General features: G+C 44.8%; 1 protein-coding gene across 1 annotated transcript; it reads left to right on the top strand.

Annotated features, from left to right (window-relative positions):
- Positions 1-1,010: 1,010 nt before the first annotated feature.
- On the top strand, positions 1,011-14,307 carry LOC105471342 (aldo-keto reductase family 1 member B10). The gene is made up of 10 exons (XM_071094489.1): positions 1,011-1,380; positions 4,021-4,188; positions 5,279-5,395; positions 6,382-6,459; positions 10,012-10,134; positions 10,422-10,528; positions 10,960-11,041; positions 11,569-11,652; positions 12,300-12,382; positions 14,094-14,307. Exons 1-10 carry the CDS (start codon positions 1,315-1,317, stop codon positions 14,134-14,136), a joined length of 951 nt encoding a protein of 316 aa, XP_070950590.1. The 5' UTR covers positions 1,011-1,314; the 3' UTR covers positions 14,137-14,307.
- The last annotated feature ends 6,999 nt before the right edge of the window (positions 14,308-21,306 follow it).

Below are 21,306 nucleotides of genomic sequence, written 5' to 3'. Positions count from 1 at the left end.
AACAAACATCAATGAAGTGTAAGATCTTTCACTCATAGGTGCAAAATATCATGCCAATTGCCTTCTATGAGCTGTCATAAGCCACAGCCTAGAGGTTCAAGTCCATTTCAATTTTCAACCAAACCCACCTCATAAACAAGAACGCAAAGAAGACAGAAAAACCCACTACCCGCAAGCCGAAGCTGATGCTGTGACGTGGCCCTGGCCTGTCACGGCGTGTTACAGCATGGCCCAGGCCTGTATCATGTTCCCTAGATTGCTGACTACCAACTAGTTACAGCTGACTCTAATCAGCCCAGGATTTGACCATCTCTGCATTGAACCTGGAATTGCAACTTTTAAAATGGAAACACTGCTTCTTACCTCTCCTCCCTAGACTCCATTTCACAGAGGAAAGCATCACGGGGAAAGAAAGTCGCTGTTTCTTCTTCCTTCTTTGCTTTTGTCTCTTTCTTTTCTCTCTCTCTTCTCTTTCTTTTACGTTCTTTCTCTTTTTTTGAGATAGGGTCTCACTCTCTCGCCCCGGCTGGAGTGCAGTGGCACAATCTCAGCTCACTGCAACCTCCGCCTCCCAGGTTCAAGCAATTCTCCTGTCTCAGTCTCCCAAGTAGCTGGGATGACAGACATGTGCCACCGTGCCTGACTGATTTTTGTAGTTTTAGTAGCGAGGGTTTCACTGTGTTGACCAGTCTTCTTTCCCTCCCTCCCCCAACTCTTCTTTCCTTCCTTTCTCTCTCCCTGCCTACTTTCCAACTTTTGGGGGTGTTGAATTTGTTGAGTCATGGTGAACAAGCAGAAACTCCAATGATACTGTTAACGAACAGTGAACTTTGCACAACGTTGCGGTGATTAATAATTCATTCATACAATCCTTAATCTCACAAAAGCCTGGAATGGATTTCCTGTTTGCTTATGGCAGGAAAGCTACTGTGGCCAGGCTCCAGCTCCTCCCACTGTAGATAACACCAGTCTTCATAAGCAGCACATAGCCTGGCCAGTAGCTCACGCCTGTAATCCCAGCACTTTGGAAGGCCGAGGTGGGTGGATCACCTGAGGTCAGGAGTTTGAGACCAGCCTGTCTCTACTAACAATATAAAAATTACCTGGAAGTCGCAGTGGGCGCCTGTAATCCCAGCTACTCGGGAGGCTGACGCAGGAGAATTGCTTGAACCCAGGAGACAGAGATTGCAGTGAGCCGAGATCGCACCACTGCACTCTAGCATCGGCGACACAGCAAGACTGCCTCAAAAACAACAACAAAAAGCAGGACGTGAGACTTCTACCTGCTCCCTCAGAATCATTTCTGCACCAACCATGGCCACCTTTGTGGAGCTCAGTACCAAAGCCAAGATGCCCATTGTGGGCCTGGGCACTTGGAAGGTAAATATGCAAATCTTTGCACAGCCTTCTTCTCTGGAGGGGCGTTTGGGTGTTTTCTCTTTCTGCATTCAGCCAGGAAAGCCTGGAGTTTGGGCAGGGTTTTGGAGAGGTGAGATTCAGTCCTGGAGCCGGGACTCCGGTTGCTTTCTTTTCTCAGAGCTGATTCAGGCTGGAAAGCTCCAAGGATGGCTTTCCCAGCAGCGCTGAGAGCTTCTCTAGCAAGTATCAAAGTTCAAGGAGCTGTTGGACCTAAAATTGTTTTCCAGGGCAGTTTCTCTCTCTGGCTCTAGGACACTTAATTGGGCTCAACATTTCCCCAGAGTCTTGGCTGTGGCTTTGTTGTGGCCTGGGTGGTTGCGGAGAGGATGCAAAGCCCCAAGTCCCTGGCATCCCTTTGCAGATCAGGGTGTGGGACTTGGGCTAGCAGAATCCATATGACCTGGGAGCTTGTTAGAAATGCAGAACTGGCCGGGTGTGGTGGCTCATGCCTGTAAACCCAGCACTTTGGGAGACCCAGACAGGAGGATTGCTTGAGCCCAGGAGTTGGAGACCAGTCTGGGCAAGATGGTAAGACCCCATTTCTACAAAAAATAAATAAATTAGCTAGGCATGGTGGGACACACCTGTAGTCCCAGTCACTTGGGAGGCTGAGGTGGAGATTGAGTGTTGAGCCTGAGAGGTCAAGGCTGCAGTGAGCAGTGATTGGGCCACTGCCCTCCAGTGTCGGCAACAGAGTGAGATCCAAGAAAGAAAGAGAGAAAGAGAGAGAGAGAAAACGCAGTCTCAGACTCCACCCCAGGCTACCTAATGGGCATGGGCACTTTAACAAGATCCCTAGGTGGTTCCTGTACACACTGAAATCTGCAACGTGCTGGGGCTGCCGAGAGCCTGGGCTGGGAGTCCTGGGCTCCACCCGGCTGTGTTAATGTCAGCTGGCAAAACGTCATAAGGTACATCCAGGACTCAGTGAGGCAGGTTCCTGAGCCTCTCTTAGGCTAAGTTTGAAGTTGTTCCATCACCACCTCACTCTGCCTTCTTTGCCATTTCCATCCATGATAGCACTACCCTAACTAGTGATCAGAAGCAGTCTTTGGAATTCCTCTTCTCTCCTGTGCCTTGTGGCTAATGTCCCTGCGGGGTCTTCTGCCTACGGCGCTCTTTCCTTCTGTGCACCCTGATTTTTCCCCTCTCTTGTGCCGAGCTGGAGGGTAGGACACTCTGTTGCCACACTGGGTCATTCTCAGGATACGTTCTAGGTGTATCTGGACGAACAGATCACTTCCAGCTTGATTCATGCACAGCGTCTCTTGCTTGAATAGCAAGATTTGCCCAAAATCAGAGCTTCAATCCTATATAAATGGAACAAATAATCACTTCCAGAATTTCAGGGAATCTGCCCACCCTGGGTAAGTTCACCAGACAGTTTCACAATTTTGGAATTGAATGCAAGAATTACGAAAGGAGCCTCTTCAACACGTGGAGATGATAGATAAAGGATTATGAACTTGGCAGTGGAGGTGAAGGATGGTGTAGCATAGCGGTTGGGGGCACAGGGGTGTTTCTGGATGCCTGGCAGCAGCCGGTTTCTTGTCCAGGTGGTAGGGCAGCTGTGCATCTCTGTTTTGTGTTCATTTCAATGTTTGTTATCTCACAATAGAAGAGGTTTAAAAGACTATTCCGTGAGAGATCAAGTTTTAAGTGCTTTTTGCCCCCATCATTGGCTTGGTTAGGTTAGAACAAATATGTGATAATTCTATTGCCTTTCTTTTCTTTTTTTTCCTTTTTTTTCTTTCCTTCCTTTCTTTCTCTCCCTCTCTCTCATTCTCCCTCCCTCCCTCTTTCTTCTTATAGGAATGGAAAACAAACTCTATTCCTATAAGGTTTTCTGTTTCTCCTTTTTTTCTGAAAGGATCCTTGTATAATGAACGGCCTCTACTGAGCCTTACTGTGTGTCAGGTGATGTGCTTAACTTAACATTCATTGCAGCGTGTCATCACCACAAAGGCCTCATGAGGCTGGCGCTATTATTTTTTCCATTTTGCAGACAAGGTTGAGAGAGATTGAGTCACCTGCTTAGGCCCACACAGCCAGTAAGTATTGGAATCCGGATTGATGCTGTAATGACCATTATCCAGATCCTTATCACCGTTTGGGGATATTGTCTGAAAATCCCTCTGGGTTATTTAGAGTCAAGCTTTCATCTGGGTCTTCAGAAAGTTGCAGTGGAGCCATTTGCACTCCCTGACACACCTGAAGACATTTCAGGACTAACCTGGATGAAAGGGGAACTGACTTTAACTAGGACAGGACATAAGGACATAATCATAAAATTAATTCACTTTCCTCCTTTTCTTTTGAAAACTTTTCTAAAGTGTGTATCCTCCTGGATATCCCCTGGCCAAGGAGACCCCAGTGAGGCCTTGGTTTGGAGAAACTGGGCCATGTGGGGCAGCCTATTGAAGGTGATCTGGGGATAAGAGACTATGTTGGTTGCCGAGTGTGGTGTAATTCCAGCTACTCCGGAGGTGGGAGGATTGCTTGAACCTGGGAATGTGAGGCCAGCCTGCGCAACATGGCAAGGCCCCATCACTTAAAAAAAAAAATAATACGTGTGTGATGGGCTTTTCTTTTGCCTTTCAGTCTCCTCTCGGCAAAGTGAAAGAAGCAGTGAAGGTGGCCATTGATGCAGGATATCGTCACATTGACTGTGCCTATGTCTATCAGAATGAACATGAGGTGGGGGAAGCCATCCAAGAGAAGATCCAAGAGCAGGCTGTGAAGCGGGAGGACCTGTTCATCGTCAGCAAGGTGCACGTGGCGCATTGGGTGGGAGGCCTTCACTTGAAGGCAGGCAGAAGTATCTGGGTCGGGTCGGCAGCGAGATCTCTGTCAGCCTTTTCTACATGTAGCCCTTTTCATGCCTGCCTTGATAACATCCGTGGATACAATTCTATCCATACTCCAAGCCGCTATTGATATTTGAACATGTCGTTGCTGCGCCACCTGCCTGCGGGTTGGTTTTCCCACCGTGGGCTTGTCTCCATGGAGCCCTGCACTGCCCTGGGCCTCCCTGTTCCCCATCAGAGGGATCCACCATCTGTCCAGAGGCAGTCAGAGGCCAAGGGTGCAGGCAGGGCTTGATGTGTGACCTCCCTGTCAGCACTGTGGTCTCAGCAACTGGGACCCGAGGTTGTCAGCCAGAGGGCATTTTGGAAACAGTAGGAGCATTTATCTATTGTCACATGTGATTTTCTTCATTAAGTCTATTGAAAGGTGAGGTACACAATGTTATAAAAAAGAAGAGGATGTTGGGTGTGAGGGGGTTGAGAATCACTGGATTTACATTATACACAACTTGCTGAGAAAACACTAGTTCTAGGTACGTGGAAATTGCATACATCTGGTGGGACAAATAGACCCCACTGTGTAGCAGCCAAGTGTGGATAAAGCCCTTATAAAGTTATCACTTGGGGCCTGACAGGCTTGATAAGGGACCTATCAGATAGGTCAGATAAAGGACCATCTTTTCCCGAAGGCCTAGGAATGCTTGACATTTAAAAGTTACACACAAGTCCCCCTCTCAGAGAGCCCACAGTTGAGGACGAGACTGAGACAGGTAAACACATTTCAAATCTGTGGCCATATTTACTTAAATGATCTGAGAGACATATAAAGTACTAGGAGAGTTGAAAAAGTAAATTGGTTTTAACACTTAAGACATGTCATTGACGTGCTGAGCCCTGGTGATCTTCCACACTGTGTCGTGGATTTTAATCAGCTTTGTTATAAATGGCCTGTGCCAGGTTAGATCAGGGTGCAAATCAAAAGGCAGGGACAATGGGTATAACGTGGCCCTTCCTTCTCCAAATATTAACAGCCTATTGCTACACTCTTGCAGTTGTGGCCCACTTTCTTTGAGAGACCGCTTGTGAGGAAAGCCTTTGAGAAGACCCTCAAGGACCTGAAGCTGAGCTATCTGGACCTCTATCTTATTCACTGGCCACAGGGATTCAAGGTTTGAGCGACTCCCTTTCTCAGCCTCTAGATTCTGAGCAGCTGCCGGAAAATAGTAGCTGCACCAGGGCTAGGGGTGGTGTGGACTGGAACAGGAGACCTTGTAGTTCATAATTGGGAGTGTCAGGTGGTCAGGAAGAGACCTTGGAGCAGAAAGACGCTGGCGTGGAAGGGAGGCTGAGGCCATGTGTGCTGCTGAGGTGGCCACATGCCTGCGTTTTCTTGCAGTTATGTCTGAGAGAAGCCATGATTTCTGGCAGCCCAGACAAGTTGCAACTGCCCTATCACCTTTGTCTTGATTTTGCGCCCCAGAGTTGCCCTCCCAGCAAATCCCTTGGATTAGACTTGCATAACTATATTCCAGGGCCTAATTATCTTATTAAGCAAAGCACACCCCGGGAGTGGCATCTTGGAGAAAAGCCCAAGTGCGGTGATGCTGGAAGGAAGCCAGTAGTCATCGCGGCTCCCATTGCCTGGGGCTCTGCTCTACCTGCTCCTGAGGGGTGGGAGAGACAAATTTCCAGCTCTCTCCCCTCCTGACCAGCGGGAGTGCTGATGGCCTGCCATCCCTTATTCCATGTCTCTTCTAGAGGCTGCAAGGATAGAAGCTGGCCAATATCTTCCCCAGAAAACCACACCCTGGAGATCTAATCCTTATCCAGTGATACTGAAATGAAAGTTTGCCCTTGGGTGTACACAGGATCTAGGTGTATGAGGTGAATGTCCATGGTGATAAAGGTGGCTTCTGGAATGTACTAACAGCAGATCTGAACATCAATCCAGTGGTTTCTAAAATATATGGATTAATATGCTATAGTAGATATAGAGATTTTATTTAAACTCACATTCTTGTAGTATGTACTACAGAGCCTGAAAAACTGGTATGCACATGTGGTATTTAGCAAGAGTCAGGACCCTGAAACCTTGTTTAACAGAACCAAGTGTCCTGATGCAGATTCCAGTAAACTTTTCATTCTGTATTTACAGTCTGGAGATGACTTTTACCCCAAAGATGATAAAGGTAATGCCATCGGTGGAAAAGCAACGTTCTTGGATGCCTGGGAGGTAGGTTCCAGCTTCCTGTAAGTGTGCTGGGAGAGAAATCTTCAGTTATCCGTGAGACTTCTCGTTCATATGAAAGAGGCCATGTGCCTGATGCTTTCTAATATCATCATTGTGATTCTCTAGATCTTCTAATATCTTCCTCATCACCTTTGGCTTTTGGGTGCATCTGATACTATTTAGATTTCAAGTCTAGAACTGAGTCTTCAAATAAGACTGAAAATACAATGTACCCCACTTTGGGGAATATACACGCTGTTCTCAAACCAGAGCGAGCCATTTGGAACAGGAGGTTTCGGTCTGGGTATGCTCATAGCAGCTGAGTAACCTAGGGTCAGTTTTGTAACGTTTTTAGGGCTCAGTTGTCTCTTCTTAAAAAAGAAGTCTTATAACACATACTACTACTATGTATTTTTGAGGGTGCGATAATGATTAAGATGGTTTACATGCCAGGAACATTAGTCACAGTAGCCATTTAATTATCTAAACCTATAAGGCAGGCTTAACATCCCCCTTTATAAATAATGACATTTGAAGCCTAGATTGATTGGTGACTTGCGCAGGTCATGTCACAATGTGTGTGGCAGAGCTGGGATTGGACCTAGACTCATCTGAATCACAAGTCCAACCACCCAAACCATCAGCATGGAGCTTGTCAGGCAGTGAACACACATCCAGAAATCAGGGAGCCTGAGTGCCCTGCTTCCCAGATCACATCATGATCTGTTTCACATCATTCACATTCAAAGTGAATTAAGGGATCAGTGTTTTCTCTGATCATTTTTTATTATACCATTCTATCCTTTTGCAAATGCTAGTAGAGAACAAAGTGGAGGAATGAGTTATAAATGATCAGTGGTATATGACTCAAGAGTTAATCATGTTATCTTGGCAGCTGTCTGTGTAGGGATGCATGTAGTTGCGAGTTTGTATTGTATTTTACAAGGGAAAATATATTAAGCCTCACCTTTCTGAAATGCTTAGAATTGACATGATTCAATTAAATGTAGCTTTTTCTGTGTATTGTTGGTTCAAAAACATTAATCCACAAAACACAGCATTCTTTTTTAAAGACAGAGTCTCACTTTGTCGCCCAGGCTGGAGTGCAGTGGCTTCATCTTGGCTCACTGCAACATCCCTCTCTCGAGTTAAAGCCATTCTCCTCCCTTAGCCTCCTGAGTAGCTGGGACTACACGTGCGTACCACCACCCTCGGCTAACTTTTATATTTTTAGTAGAGTTAGGGTTTCACCGTATTAGCCAGACTGGTCTCGAACTCCTGACCTCAGGGGATCCACCCATCTCAGCTTCCCAAAGTGCTCAGATTACAGGTGTGAGCCACCGCAACTGGCAGTTTGCGTTACATTTGAACAGTTTTTTTGCCTTAGCTCCTATGATGATATTAAGTATGGCAAGTATGTAACTATAGCCTGCGTCTCACAGTGCTATGTTTTCTGAATGAATACAGGAATGACTGTTAAATAAAACATTTGAAAGGCATGAAAAGATATCGATGATCAAGGTCGGAGGCTCTGATTTGAAACGAGCAGGCTTGAATATGAAAGTGCTGGATGTTTCTGTAGACCCACAGCCAGTTCAGTAGAAACCTCATTGACCACACTGAAGCAGACGGGAGGAAAAAGTATAAAGAAGTCAAGTTCGAAGACAGGCAAACTAACCTGACCTATGATGTACAATAGCTTTTAAACTATCTAATTGCTCAATCGAAAGTTTTGGGGAACCTTATGATTTCATAGCTTTTAAACTCTACTACCCAATTGAATAACTTCGTCTACGCTAGTGGTCTCAATGTTGGCTGAGCATTAGAATCACCTGAGGAGTTTACAAATCCCAATGTCTAGGCTACACTCAGATAAAATCTGTAAGAAACTCTGGGGGGTGAAATCTAGCCACCGATATTACTTTTTTTTTTTTTTTAAATTTAGACAGAGTCTTGTTCTGTTGCCCAGTCTGCAGTATAATGGCAAGATAATAGCTCAGTGCAGCCTCGGACTCCTGGGCTCAAGCAATTCCCCCAAGTAGCTGGGATCAGAGGCACATGCCACCACATCCAGCTAATTAAAAACAATTTTCTCATAGAGACAGAGTCTTGCTATGTTGCCCAGGATGGTCTGGAACACCTGGCCTCAAGCAATCCTCCTGTCTCAGCCTCTGATAATGTGTATCAGAAATATATGTATTATTAGTATGTATTATAAGACTTTTTTTGAGAAGAGAATATGAAGGTCTACAAGAGTTAAAAACTTACCCTAGGTTGCTGAAACCCAGGCTCAAACCCCCTGTTCCAATCCTATCCCAAAGTGCTGAGATTACAGTCATGAGCCACTGCATCCACCGGTAGTTTTTAAACTTCCCTGGTGATTACAAGTTGCAGCCAAAGTTGAGAAGGGCTGGATAAAGAGTTCCCTGAACAAGTCATGTTCATCCCTGCCTCTGAGCTTTGCTATTGCCTTCCTGTCTCATAGGCTCATGTTTTTCCCTTCTTTTCTCTCTCTCTCTTTTTTTTTTTTTTTTTTTGAGGCGTACTTTAAACTCTACCTGGAGGTCTGCCCTGACAGCTGCAGGCTGTGTGAATCTCTTCCTTCTCTGCCCTTTCTGACTCTGTCTATGCCACGGTCATGTTATCTGAGGCAGCCTCAGGGTCATGGTTGATGGTTCCACAGAAGGGAACCCTAGCACTTTAACTGGACTATAAGAATCCCAGAAAAGGAAGCACATTGTATACTTTTACATCCTGACAACTTCTGGAACATGTAATAGATGGCTAATAAATACATGTTGCATTGGAGGCTGCTGCTAACATATATGATATCTTTGGGCAAGTTTGGAAAATGCCCAATATAGGCTAAAAGTTATACAAAGATTCCCTTCCTTGGGGGTCCCTGTAGTTTCTGTACCGGGAAGCATGGCTGGATATGCAGACAGTGGGTCAGGTTCAGCCCCACACAACCCCTTGCCCAGGTGCCCCTGCCAGGGCATAATCTATACGCATGACCTTCCTGCCAACCCAAGCACGGTTGGTGTGGGAGAAGGTGACTCAGGACCCACAAGTGAGGCTTCTCCACATGCTGCAGCCTCTTCCTGACTAACACAGCTTACCCAGGTTAGGGTGTACAATACACACACAGCAGTAGCCACCCGCTGTCATTTGGATTCATTAAAAATAAAATCATCTCATAAGCTTGCAAATGTTCATTTTTATTTATTTTTTATTTTTTGCATTACAAAACTTTCATATTTCCCCTGTGTACAGAAGTATAATTTTGAGTGTGTTTCTTTATGTGTAAGGTGAGGGTGGCAAGAATATAAAATCTTTACCTGTTACTCCTAGTTTTTCTTGGGCTGGGGAGGGGCAGTAGGACTGGAACATTCACTGATGGGCACCCAGGCCCTGGACTGAAATGTCCTGTGAATGCCTCGGCTAACCCTGTTGTGATGAATCCTTTAGCAATTTCTGCCCCAGGGAGGACTAAGGCAAGCCAGGGTCCCTGTAGTCCCTCTGGGGCTGCCCAAAAGGTTTTCCTTTCTATGACAGGCTATGGAGGAGCTGGTGGATGAGGGGCTGGTGAAAGCCCTTGGCATCTCCAATTTCAGCCACTTCCAGATTGAGAAGCTCTTGAACAAACCTGGACTGAAATATAAACCAGTGACTAACCAGGTAAATTCTATTTAGTATAAGGGTAAATAAAAGTCTTGACCTATTGCTTCTTAAACATTGGGAGGAACGTTCAATGCTATGCCCTGAGTCTCACCTCAGGGGTCAGTGATCAGGACACTCTCGGGAGGTGTGAGGCTGACCTCATGGGTGTGTTAGCAAGAATCTCAGTGGGTAGGTGTTTGGCCTTTGCTTGGTGGTCTTTTTTTGTGTGTGTCGAACTCCCTCCCTATGAATAACTCCAAAAGCCAGCCAGCTTTCCCTGTGATGAGGATTGTTTGCTGTTGCAGGTTGAGTGTCACCCATACCTCACGCAGGAGAAACTGATCCAGTACTGCCACTCCAAGGGCATCACCGTTACAGCCTACAGCCCCCTGGGCTCTCCCGATAGACCTTGGTGAGGCTTCCAAGCAGTGGATCCTTCTCTTGATAATCTTAAAAACATTATTTTATATTTGGCAAATATTGGTATGAGACCATAAGTCACTCTAAAGAAAAATGTGTGTAAGGTAATGCGTTTAGTACAACCAAATGGGATGACTGTGGGAAAAAATGGGAATTGAAAAGCAACAACAGCAACAACAAAAACATGGGCGACGTGTTTGACCCTCTGGGAATATTTCCAGTTCAGCCACCCAAGCATGAACCAGGCTTTGCAACATACTGAGGCTTCAGAGCCCGGGGGAAGGACCCAAGCTTCCAGGTCCTCCTGCCTGTCTCCCAGATGGAGAGGCTCTGATGATCAGTCTTGAGACCCTCATTGGTGTGGTGTCCATCTGTACATGGTAGCCATGGTGATTGTTCACATCAGCATCTTTCTGCCTCTAGGGCCAAGCCAGAGGACCCTTCCCTGCTGGAGGATCCCAAGATTAAGGAGATTGCTGCAAAGCACAAGAAAACCACAGCCCAGGTGCCATATTTTTATTTTTCTTGTTATCCAGCAACTATTTCTTCCAGTCTCATGTTTCATTTCTTGTGTTGTCCTCAACTAACTCCTTAAAGGGGAAGAACACAGGAGCTGAAGCCATCTATAGTGTTTCTTCGAAGCCTGTTGGAACCTCAAGAAACACAAGAGCTGTCACTGAAACAAAGATAGCCTCTGCCTCACAGCTTCCTGTTAAGCCCTACAGCCAAGTCGCAAAGCGTGGCTTTGGAGTCTAGGGATATGGGTGCAGACGCCAACTCCACCTCTGATCAGCCTTATGACCCAAAATGCTTTCTTTATTCCTGAAAAATGAAGATCACAGAATTGTCCCTAAGGTGAAGGGAGAGATGAGGCGAGGGGCTGGCACAAATCTAATAGCTGCAAAGGGCTCAGTCAGTATCAGCGATTGTACCTGAAGCCACAGTGAGCTGCAGGGATGTTTTATTCTTCCTTTCCATAAAAGGAAGGCTCCTTGTAGCTGAGTGGAAACATGATGTCCCCTTTCCGCACAGGTTCTGATCCGTTTCCATATCCAGAGGAATGTGATTGTGATTCCCAAGTCTGTGACACCGGCCCGCATTGTTGAGAACATTCAGGTAAGATCCCGGCTGGTTGGCCCTGGTACTTCTCCGTGGGGTGGGGCAGAGGCAGACCCTCTCACCAGGATTCTCAGCTCATTCCTGCACTGTCTTTGGTCCCCTCCGTTCCCACTACCCTATCATTTTCCAGTCTAGGGTGCTAGGCTCAGTATACCTGAGATGAATGACCCATGGGCTGAGGACATGCTGGGGACGGTGCCTGCTGAAGCCTTGTCAGGTCTGAGCACAGCTGTGCCTCACACCACTGAGAAGACCCTCAGTTGCCCCTGAGCAGCTAAGCCCTGGGCCACCACATAAGCAGACTGTCCTGGCCTCCCTGCTCGTCTTCCGGCAGCAGAGGAGGTGTGAACTGTCCTTGGAGAACTGTCTTCTAGAAGGGCGCATCATGGAGCACAGGGCCTGTGCACACCTGGGGCTTAGTGCCTGTGAACCTGGTCTCCCTCCCCTAGAACACTGAGCACTACAAATACTGCGGTCTGTGTGTAGGACTTAATTTAGAGAAAAATTTATACCCCGTGGATATAATGGGAAAAACACCTGTGACCAGTTTGTGCTGCTAGAACTCCCTGCTAGAATGAGCGGCAGTCTCCAGTCACAGCAGTAACTGCCTTACTGATGATGTCCTGGAACTCCTATCTTTCCAGGTCTTTGACTTTAAATTGAGTGATGAGGAGATGGCAACGATACTCAGCTTCAACAGAAACTGGAGGGCCTGTAACGTTTTGCAGTAAGTGGCATGAAGTTAACTAGGAGCATTGCTAGGAGTTTTTCTAAACTGGTAGAGGGTTAGTTGGAAGAATTAGAAGGCTGCTGGGACTGCTTGTGTCTTCAAATACAATTTTGGGGCAGTTCTGAAACTAAAATTGGGGTACCTGGGAATCACTGCGAGGGACACATCTCTAATTGCTGCTCATTGTCTGAACTTCTGGATGTAGAGCTAGAATTGTAACAGAAGGTGTGTTGTCAATAGGCAGAAGGTGAGCATTCATTTATTCCTACATTCAATAAATATCTAGTGGTCCTCTATGTGCCAGGCATCTTCTAGGTGCTTGGGTTATCATACTATGCAAAGCTGCTGCCTCCACGTGCTTATGGAGGGAGGGAAGAAGACAGAACAGAAATAAATCAAATCAAAATACATGTGACAGACAGTAACAAATGCTAGACAGAAAAATAAAGTAGGGCAAAGTGGATAGGAAGTGGTGGGTGGTAGTGGGACGGATCCTTTATACAGGGTGGGTCAAGGGAGGCTTTGCTGTGAAGGATATGCCATATGCATATTTGGGGGAAGAGCATTCTTGGCATTGATAACAGCAGGTGCCAAGGCCCTGAGGTGGGATTGTGTTTAGAGCATTCAAGCAAGAAGGCCGGGGAGGCTGGATTAAATAATCTCCAAATGCCTCTTAAAGGAGGTGGTGGTAACTCTACTTTAAATGTCAGATAAATGGTTGAAAGAAAGTTTTCACTCTGGCTAGGTGGGAATCCTAAATCATCTCTTTACAATCAATACTTTCTGATTAATGTATCTAATTAAATATATCAAAGAGAGTTGTCTGGCATTTATTACTTCGAGGTCTGTAATTCAATGCCAATTTGAATTTCTTCCAATGTTTCTATAGCCAAAATGATTTTTCAGCTTTTAAAAATGGTTTCAGTATCTCAAGCACAGCTTGCTTGTCATGATATTCCATATCTATCCTGCCCACCTTTAGTATTACAGAAGCCTTTCCTCATCTTATAATGGCTTATTTTTATCAGTGTTTAACAAAGTAGCAGCTGCTTAGTGTAAAAAGGCAGGGTGAACATAAAATGGGATTCTCCCCCAAACTGAACGGCTGACCTTCCAATGAACATCATATCCAGTGAAGGCAATGGGTTGGTGGCTCAGGAGTAAGTGCACCTGGCCTCAGATCCAACACTAACCCTGGTTTCTTAGCTGTGTGACGTTGGGTAAATTTCCTAGTTTTTCTTAGTTGGTTTCTTTACCTATAAAGTAGGATGATAATATGAGTAGCAGCTAACATCCATTGAACCTTCGCTGAGAATGTGCCAGGGTCCTGAGCCCTTTGCCAGTGCTATTATCTCATTTAATACTCATAACAATCCCCAAGCTGTCAATTCTGCTGTTGTTTCCTACCTCAGCATGTTGTGACAGTGGATTGGGACAAGACTTGTCAGTTGCCTCACCTGACACCAGGCTAACCATGAGTTGTCATTCCGAGTTGTTTCCCGTGCCCTGGTCACTGTCTGTCCTCCTTCCTAGCAAAGCCCTCGTATCAGTTTGAGGGAAGATCAAGGTGTGAGCACCCTTCTTGTGTTCTTGCAGGGAGGAGGCTGAGAGAGCGCAGATATGATAGAGTCCACCAGAGAAGAATGCCTTCTCAACGAGAGTTTTTGCTGTGATGGAACAGAGTTTCTCTCTTTTTTTGTTTCTGCAGATCCTCTCATTTGGAGGACTACCCCTTCCATGCAGAATATTGAGGTTGAATCTCCTGGTGACATTACACAGGGGATTCTCTTTCTTCGCTGAAGTGTGACTATCTCCACTCACGTCCTATTTTAGCCAAGCTTATCTGAGATCACAGTGAACTTCGTCCTGCTGTAGACCAGAATCGAGGTGCTGTTTTACACATGTATTTCTGTATGTGCAATGAGGATCAGAATAGCACAGAAAAACATGGCTTGAATAAGCAGAGGACAATTTTTTCCACTTCTCTGATCTGAAAAAATATTTGTTAAGCACAAGAAATTCTGCCAACACTGAGGATGTAAAGATCAATAATAAACAATAATGATGGTAACCAAGATGGATTGAGAGTGGACTATGTTCCCACACAACGTGAAGTGTTTTCCTGTGAGGGAAGTCACTGAATCCTCAAAATAACCCCACTGTGGTAGGTACTCTTAACATCTTAGGAGGGAGAGAGGAGGAACTTGTCAATGCCACCCAGGTAATAAGTGATTGAACAAAGTTTGAAAGGCAGGCAGGCTCTGGGAGAGCTCACAGCGATCGATGGTCATCCTCTTCCTCCTGAGTCTTTTCCTGCCACCTTTCCTCCTTGCCTGTCTCCACTCATTCCCTGTCTTGCTCTCCCACCTTGTCTTCAATACACCATCATGCCAAAGAGTCAATGGCACAGCCTGCAAACTCCACAAAGATGCTACTCTTCACTGAGAGAGATGTGGCATTTCCTTGGAAAGCAGGGTGGAAATACAATAAAGATGCTTACTGTTGCCATTAATCTGGAACATTTCTGTTTGTCCTATAATAATCGCTTCTTATGAAATATTCCAACTATATAGAAATGTACAGAAAATAAAGTAATGAGCCTCTGGTCACCCATATTATAATGTTAACAGGTGTTAGCTGGGTGTAGTGGTATGCACCTTAGTCCCAGCTACTAGAGAGGCTGAAGTGGGAGGGTTGCTTGAACCCAGGAGGTGGAGTTTGCAGTGAGCCAGACTTGCACCACTGCACACCAGCCTGGGTGACAGAGAGAGACTCTGTCTCAAAACAAAAAACAAAAACAAATGCTAACATTTTACCATATTGTCTCCAAACCTTTAAAAAAAATTAAAGAAATTAGGAGTTACCAATATAGTCAAAGACCACTTTGTGCACATTCCCCTGACTACCTCTCCAGAGGCAAATGCCTATCCTAAATTGGCAAGTCCCCTCACCCTCTGACTGGGGCTGGGGGGTACACCTACATTCCCAGGCTTCCTTGCTATGTTATAACTTCCCCTGGGTTTGCTCAGTGAGAGGTACTGTTAGGAGCTTGAAGGGCTGGAGAAGGGAAGAGTCAGGCATTTCTCTCTCCCTCTCTCCCTGTCTCTTGACCTTGAGTGGCATCTCCAGTAGAAAGCACATTCCTCTGTGGGCCCAGCTTTTTCCAGGCAGCCTCCACCATGATTCTATCTCTTACCAGACAAAGCTTCTGGGTTGAGGGAGCAGCACCCTTTCTTTGTCCTTCTTCCTTAGGAGCGAGGATCTCTTCCTGCTGCTTCTAAACTGAGTTGCCTCATCTCCTTTCCATAGCCCAGCTATTCCATCACGTGTAACTGATCACCTATTATAACCAATTATTTGAATCAAACATCCAATATTTAAAAATCTTAGCACAGTTTCTTTTCTCCTGGCTAGACCTTTCCCTGGTATACTTCCCATCCACATTTTTGTATTTTTAGTATATATGTTCACATCCATACACAATGTCATAGACGGGGTACTTTTACAATGTATATGGAGGCACGCCCATGATGGCTGAATAGGAACAGCTCCAGCCTCCAGCTCCCAGCGTGAGTGACACAGAATACGGGTGATTCTGCATTTTCAACTGAGGTACTGGGTTCATGTCACTGGGTTGGGTCGGACAGTTGGTTCTGGTCTGTGGGTGCAGCCCGAACAGCAACAGCTGAATCAGGGTGAGGCATCGCCTCACCTGTGAATCGCAAATGGGAAGTGAATTCCTTTTCCTAGCCAAAGGAAAATGAGACACAAAACACCTGGAAAATCGGATAACTCCCACCCTAATACTGCGCTTTACCAAGGGTCTTGGCAAATGGCACACTAGGAGATTATATCCCATACCTGGCCCAGAGTGTACCACTCACATGGAACCTCCCTCATTGCTAGCACAGCAGTCAGATCTAACTGCAGGACGGCAGCAAGGCTTGGGGAAGGGCACCCGCCATTGCTGAGGCTTAAGCAGGTAAACAAAGCCACCAGGAAGCTCGAATTGGGTGGAGTCCATCACAGCTCAAGGAGGCCGGTCTGCTTCTGTAGACTCCTCTGGGGAGAGGTCATAGCTAAACAAACAGCAGCAGAAACCTCGGCAGAGGTAAATGCCCCTGTCTGATAACTTTGAAGAGAGCAATGGATCTCCCAGCATGGAGGTTGAGATCTGAGAAGACAGACAGCCTGCTCAAGTGGGTCCCTGATCCCTGAGTAGCCTAACTGGGAGACATCCTCACTAGGTGCAGACCAACACCTCACACCTCACATGGTGGGCTCTACCCCGGAGATGAAGCTTCCAGAGCAAGAATCCGACAGCAACACTCACTGTTCAGCAATATTCTATCTTCTGCAGCCTCCGCTGCTGATACCCAGGCAAACAGGGTCTGGAGTGGACCCCAAGCAAACTCCAACAGACCTACAGCTGAGGGTCCTGACTGTTGGAAGGAAAACTAATAAACAGAAAGGACACCCACACCAAAACCCCATCAATATGTCACCATCATCAAAGACCAAAGGCAGATAAAACCACAAAGATGGGGGGAAAAGCAGTGCAGAAAAGCGGGAATTTCAAAAAATCAGAGCGCATCTCCCCCTCCAAAGGAATGCAGTTCATCGCCAGTAACGGAACAAAGCTGGAAGGAGAATGACTTTGATGAGTTGAGAGAAGAAGGCTTCAGTCAATCAAACTTCTCAGAGCTAAAGGAGGAACTACATAACCAGTGCAAAGAAACTAAAAACCTTGAAAAAAGATTTGACGAATGGCTAACTAGAATAACCAATGTAGATAAGTCCTTAAAAGAACTGATAGAGATGAAATCCATAACACGAGAACTACGTGACAAATACACAAACTTCAGTAACTGACTCGATCATCTGGAAGAAAGAGTATCAGCGATTGAAGATCAAATGAATGAAATGAAGTGAGAAGAGAAGTGTAGAGAAAAAAGAGTAAAAAGAAATGAACAAAGCCTCCAACCAATATGGGATTATGTGAAAAGACCAAATCTACATCTGATTGGTGTGCCTGAAAGTGACGGGGAAAATGGAACCAAGTTGGAAAACACTCTGCAGGATATCATCCAGGAGAACTTCCCCAACCTAGTAAGGCAGGCCAACATTTGAATTCAGGAAATACAGAGAATGCCACAAAGATACTCCTCGAGAAGAGCAACTCTAAGACAAATAATTGTCAGATTCACCAAAGTTGAAATGAAGGAATAAATGTTAAGGGCAGCCGGAGAGAAAGGTCAGGTTACACACAAAGGGAAACCCATCAGACTAACAGCTGATCTCTCGGCAGAAACTCTCCAAGCCAGAAGAGAGTGGGGGCCGATATTCAACACTCTTAAAGAAAAGAATTTTCAACCCAGAATTTCATATCCAGCCAAACTAAGTTTCATAAGTGAAGGAGAAATAAAATCCTTTACAGACAAGCAAATGCTTAGATTCTGTCACCACCAGGCCTGCCCTACAAGAGATCCTGAAGGACGCACTAAACATGGAAAGGAACAACAGGTACCAGCCATTGCAAAAACATGTCAAAATGTAAACTCCATCAATGCTAGAAAGAAACTGCATCAACTAGCGAGCAAAATAACCAGCTAATATCATAATGACAGGATCAAGTTCACACATAACAATATTAATCTTAAATGTAAATGGACTAAATGGTCCAATTAAAAGACACAGACTGGCAAATTGGATAAAGAGTCAAGACTCATCAGTTTGCTGTATTCAGGAGACCCATCTCACATGGAGAGACACAAATAGGTTCAAAATAAAGGGAGGGAGGAAGATCTACCAAGCAAATGGAAAACAAACAAAAACAAAAAGCAGGGGTTGCAATCCTAGTCTTTGATAAAACAGACTTTAAACCATCGAAGATCAAAAGAGACAAGAAGGCCATTACATAATGGTAAAGGGATCAATTCATCAGGAAGAGCTAACTATCCTAAATATATATGCACCCAATACAGGAGCACCCAGATTCATAAAGCAAGTCCTTAGAGACTTACAAAGAGACTTAGACTCTCATACAGTAGTAATGGGAGACTTCAACACCCCACTGTCAACATTATACAGATCAATGAGACAGAAAGTTAACAAGGATATCCAGGATTGAACTAAACTCTGCACCAAGCGGACCTAACAGCCATCTGTAGAACTCTCCACCCCAAATCAACAGAATATACATTCCTCTCAGCACCACATCCCACTTATTCCAAACTTGACCACACAGTTGGAAGTAAAGCACTCCTCAGCAAATGAAAAACAGCAGAAATTACAACAAACTGTCTCTCAGACCGCAGTGAAATCAAACTAGAACTCAGGACTAAGAAACTCAATTGAAACTGCTTAACTACATGGAAACTCAACAACCTGCTCCTGAATGACTACTGGGTACATAACGAAATGAAGGTAGAAATAAAGATGTTCTTTGGAACCAATGAGAACAAAGATACAACATACCAGAATCTCTGGGACACATTTAAAGCAGTGTGTAGAAGGAAATTTATAGCACTAAATGCCCACAAGAGAAAACAGGAAAGATCTAAAATTGACACCCTAGCATCACAATTAAAAGAACTAGAGAAGCAAGAGCAAACAGATTCCAAAGCTAGCAGAAGGCAAGAAATAACTAAGATCAGAGCAGAACTGAAGGAGATAGAGACACAAAAAATCCTCCAAAAAATCAATGCATCCAGGACCTGGTTTTTTGAAAAGATCAACAAAATTGATGGACTGCTAACAAGACTAATAAAGAAGAAAAGAAAGAAGAATCAAATAGATGCAATAAAAAATGATAAAGGGGATATCACCACCGACCCCACAGAAATACAAACTACCATCAGAGAATACTATAAACATCTCTTTGCAAATAAACTAGAAAACCTAGAAGAAATGGATAATTTCCTGGACACTTACACTCTCCCAAGACTAAACCAAGAAGAAGTTGAATCCCTGAATACACCAACAGCAGGCTCTGAAATTGAGGCAATAATAGCCTACCATCCAAAATAAGTCCAGGACCAGACGGTTTCACAGCCAGTTCTACCAGAGGTACAAGGAGGAGTTGGTATCATTCCTTCTGAAACTATTCCAATCAATAGAAAAAGAGGGAATCCTCCCTAACTCATTTTACAAGGCCAACATCATCCTGATACCAAAGCATGACAGAGATACAACGAAAAAAGGGAATTTTGGACCAATATCCCTGATGAACATCAATGCAAAACTCCTCAATAAAATACTGGCAAACCGAATCCAACAGCACATCAGAAAGCTTATCCACCATGTTCAAGTGGGCTTCATGCCTGGGATGCAAGGCTGGTTCAACATATGCAAATGAATAAACGTAATCCAGCATATAAACAGAACCAAAGACAAAAACCACATGATTATCTCAATAGATGCAGAAAAGGCTTTTGACAAAATTCAACAGCCCTTCATGCTAAAAACTCTCAATAAATTTGGTATTGATGGAACGTATCTCAAAATAATAAGAGCTACTTATGACAAACCCACAGCCAATATCATGCTGAATGGGCAAAAACTGGAAGCATTCCCTTTGAAAACTGGCACAAGGCAGGGATGCCCTCTCTCACCACTCCTATTCAACATAGTGTTGGAAGTTCTGGCTAGGTCAATCAGGCAAGAGAAAGAAATCAATGGTATTCAGTTAGGAAAAGAAGAAGTCAAATTGTCCCTGTTTGCAGATGACATGATTGTATATTTAGAAAACCCCACTGTCTCAGCCCAAAATCTCCTTAAGCTGATAAGCAACTTCAGCAAAGTCTCAGGATACAAAATCAATGTGCAAAAATCACAAGCATTCTTGGCCGGGCGCGGTGGCTCAAGCCTGTAATCCCAGCACTTTGGGAGGCCGAGGCGGGTGGATCACGAGGTCAGGAGATTGAGACTATCCTGGCTAACATGGTGAAACCCCATCTCTACTAAAAATACAAAAAACTAGCCGGGCGTGGTTGCGGGCGCCTGTAGTCTCAGCTACTGGGAGGCTGAGGCGGGAGAATGGCGTAACCCGGGAGGCGGAGTTTGCAGTGAGCCGAGATCACGCCACTGCACTCCAGCCTGGGAGACACAGCGAGACTCCGTCTCAAAAAAAAAAAAAAAAAAAAAAAAAAAAAAAAAAAAAAAAAATCACAAGCATTCTTATACACCAGTAACAGACAAACAGAGGGCCAAATCATGAATGAACTCCCATTCACAATAGCTTCAAACAGAATAAAATATCTAGGAATCCAACTTACAAGGGATGTAAAGGACTTCTTCAAGGAGAACTACAAACCACTGCTCAGTGAAATAAAAGAGGACACAAACAAATGGAAGAACATACCATGCTCATGGATAGGAAGAATGAACATTGTGAAAATGGCCATACTGCCCAAGGTAATTTATAGATTCAATGCCACCCCCATTAAGCTACCAATGACCTTCTTCACAGAATTGGAAAAAACTGCTTTAAAGTTCATATGGAACCAAAAAAGATCCCACATTGGCAAGACAATCCTAAGCCAAAAGAACAAAGCTGGAAGCATCAGGCTCCCTGACTTCAAACTATACTACAAGGATACAGTAACCAAAACAGCATGGTACTGGTACCAAAACAGAGATATAGACCAACGGAGCAGAACAGAGCCCTCAGAAATAATACCACAGATCCACAGCCATCTGATCTTTGACAAATCTGACAAAAACAAGAAATGGGGAAAGGATTCCCTATTTAATAAATGGTGCAGGGAAAATTGGCTAGCGATAAGTAGAAAGCTGAAACTGGATCTTTTCCTTACTCCTTATACGAAAATTAATTCAAGACTTAAATGTTAGACCTAAAACCATAAAAACCCTAGAAGAATACCTAGGTAATACCATTCAGGACATAGGCATGGGCAAGG

This window comes from Macaca nemestrina, chromosome 4, assembly GCF_043159975.1.
Source record: "Macaca nemestrina isolate mMacNem1 chromosome 4, mMacNem.hap1, whole genome shotgun sequence".
NCBI lineage: Eukaryota > Metazoa > Chordata > Mammalia > Primates > Cercopithecidae > Macaca > Macaca nemestrina.
The sequence above is the reverse complement of the archived record's forward strand: the minus strand, read 5'-3'. Positions and strand labels throughout refer to the sequence as shown.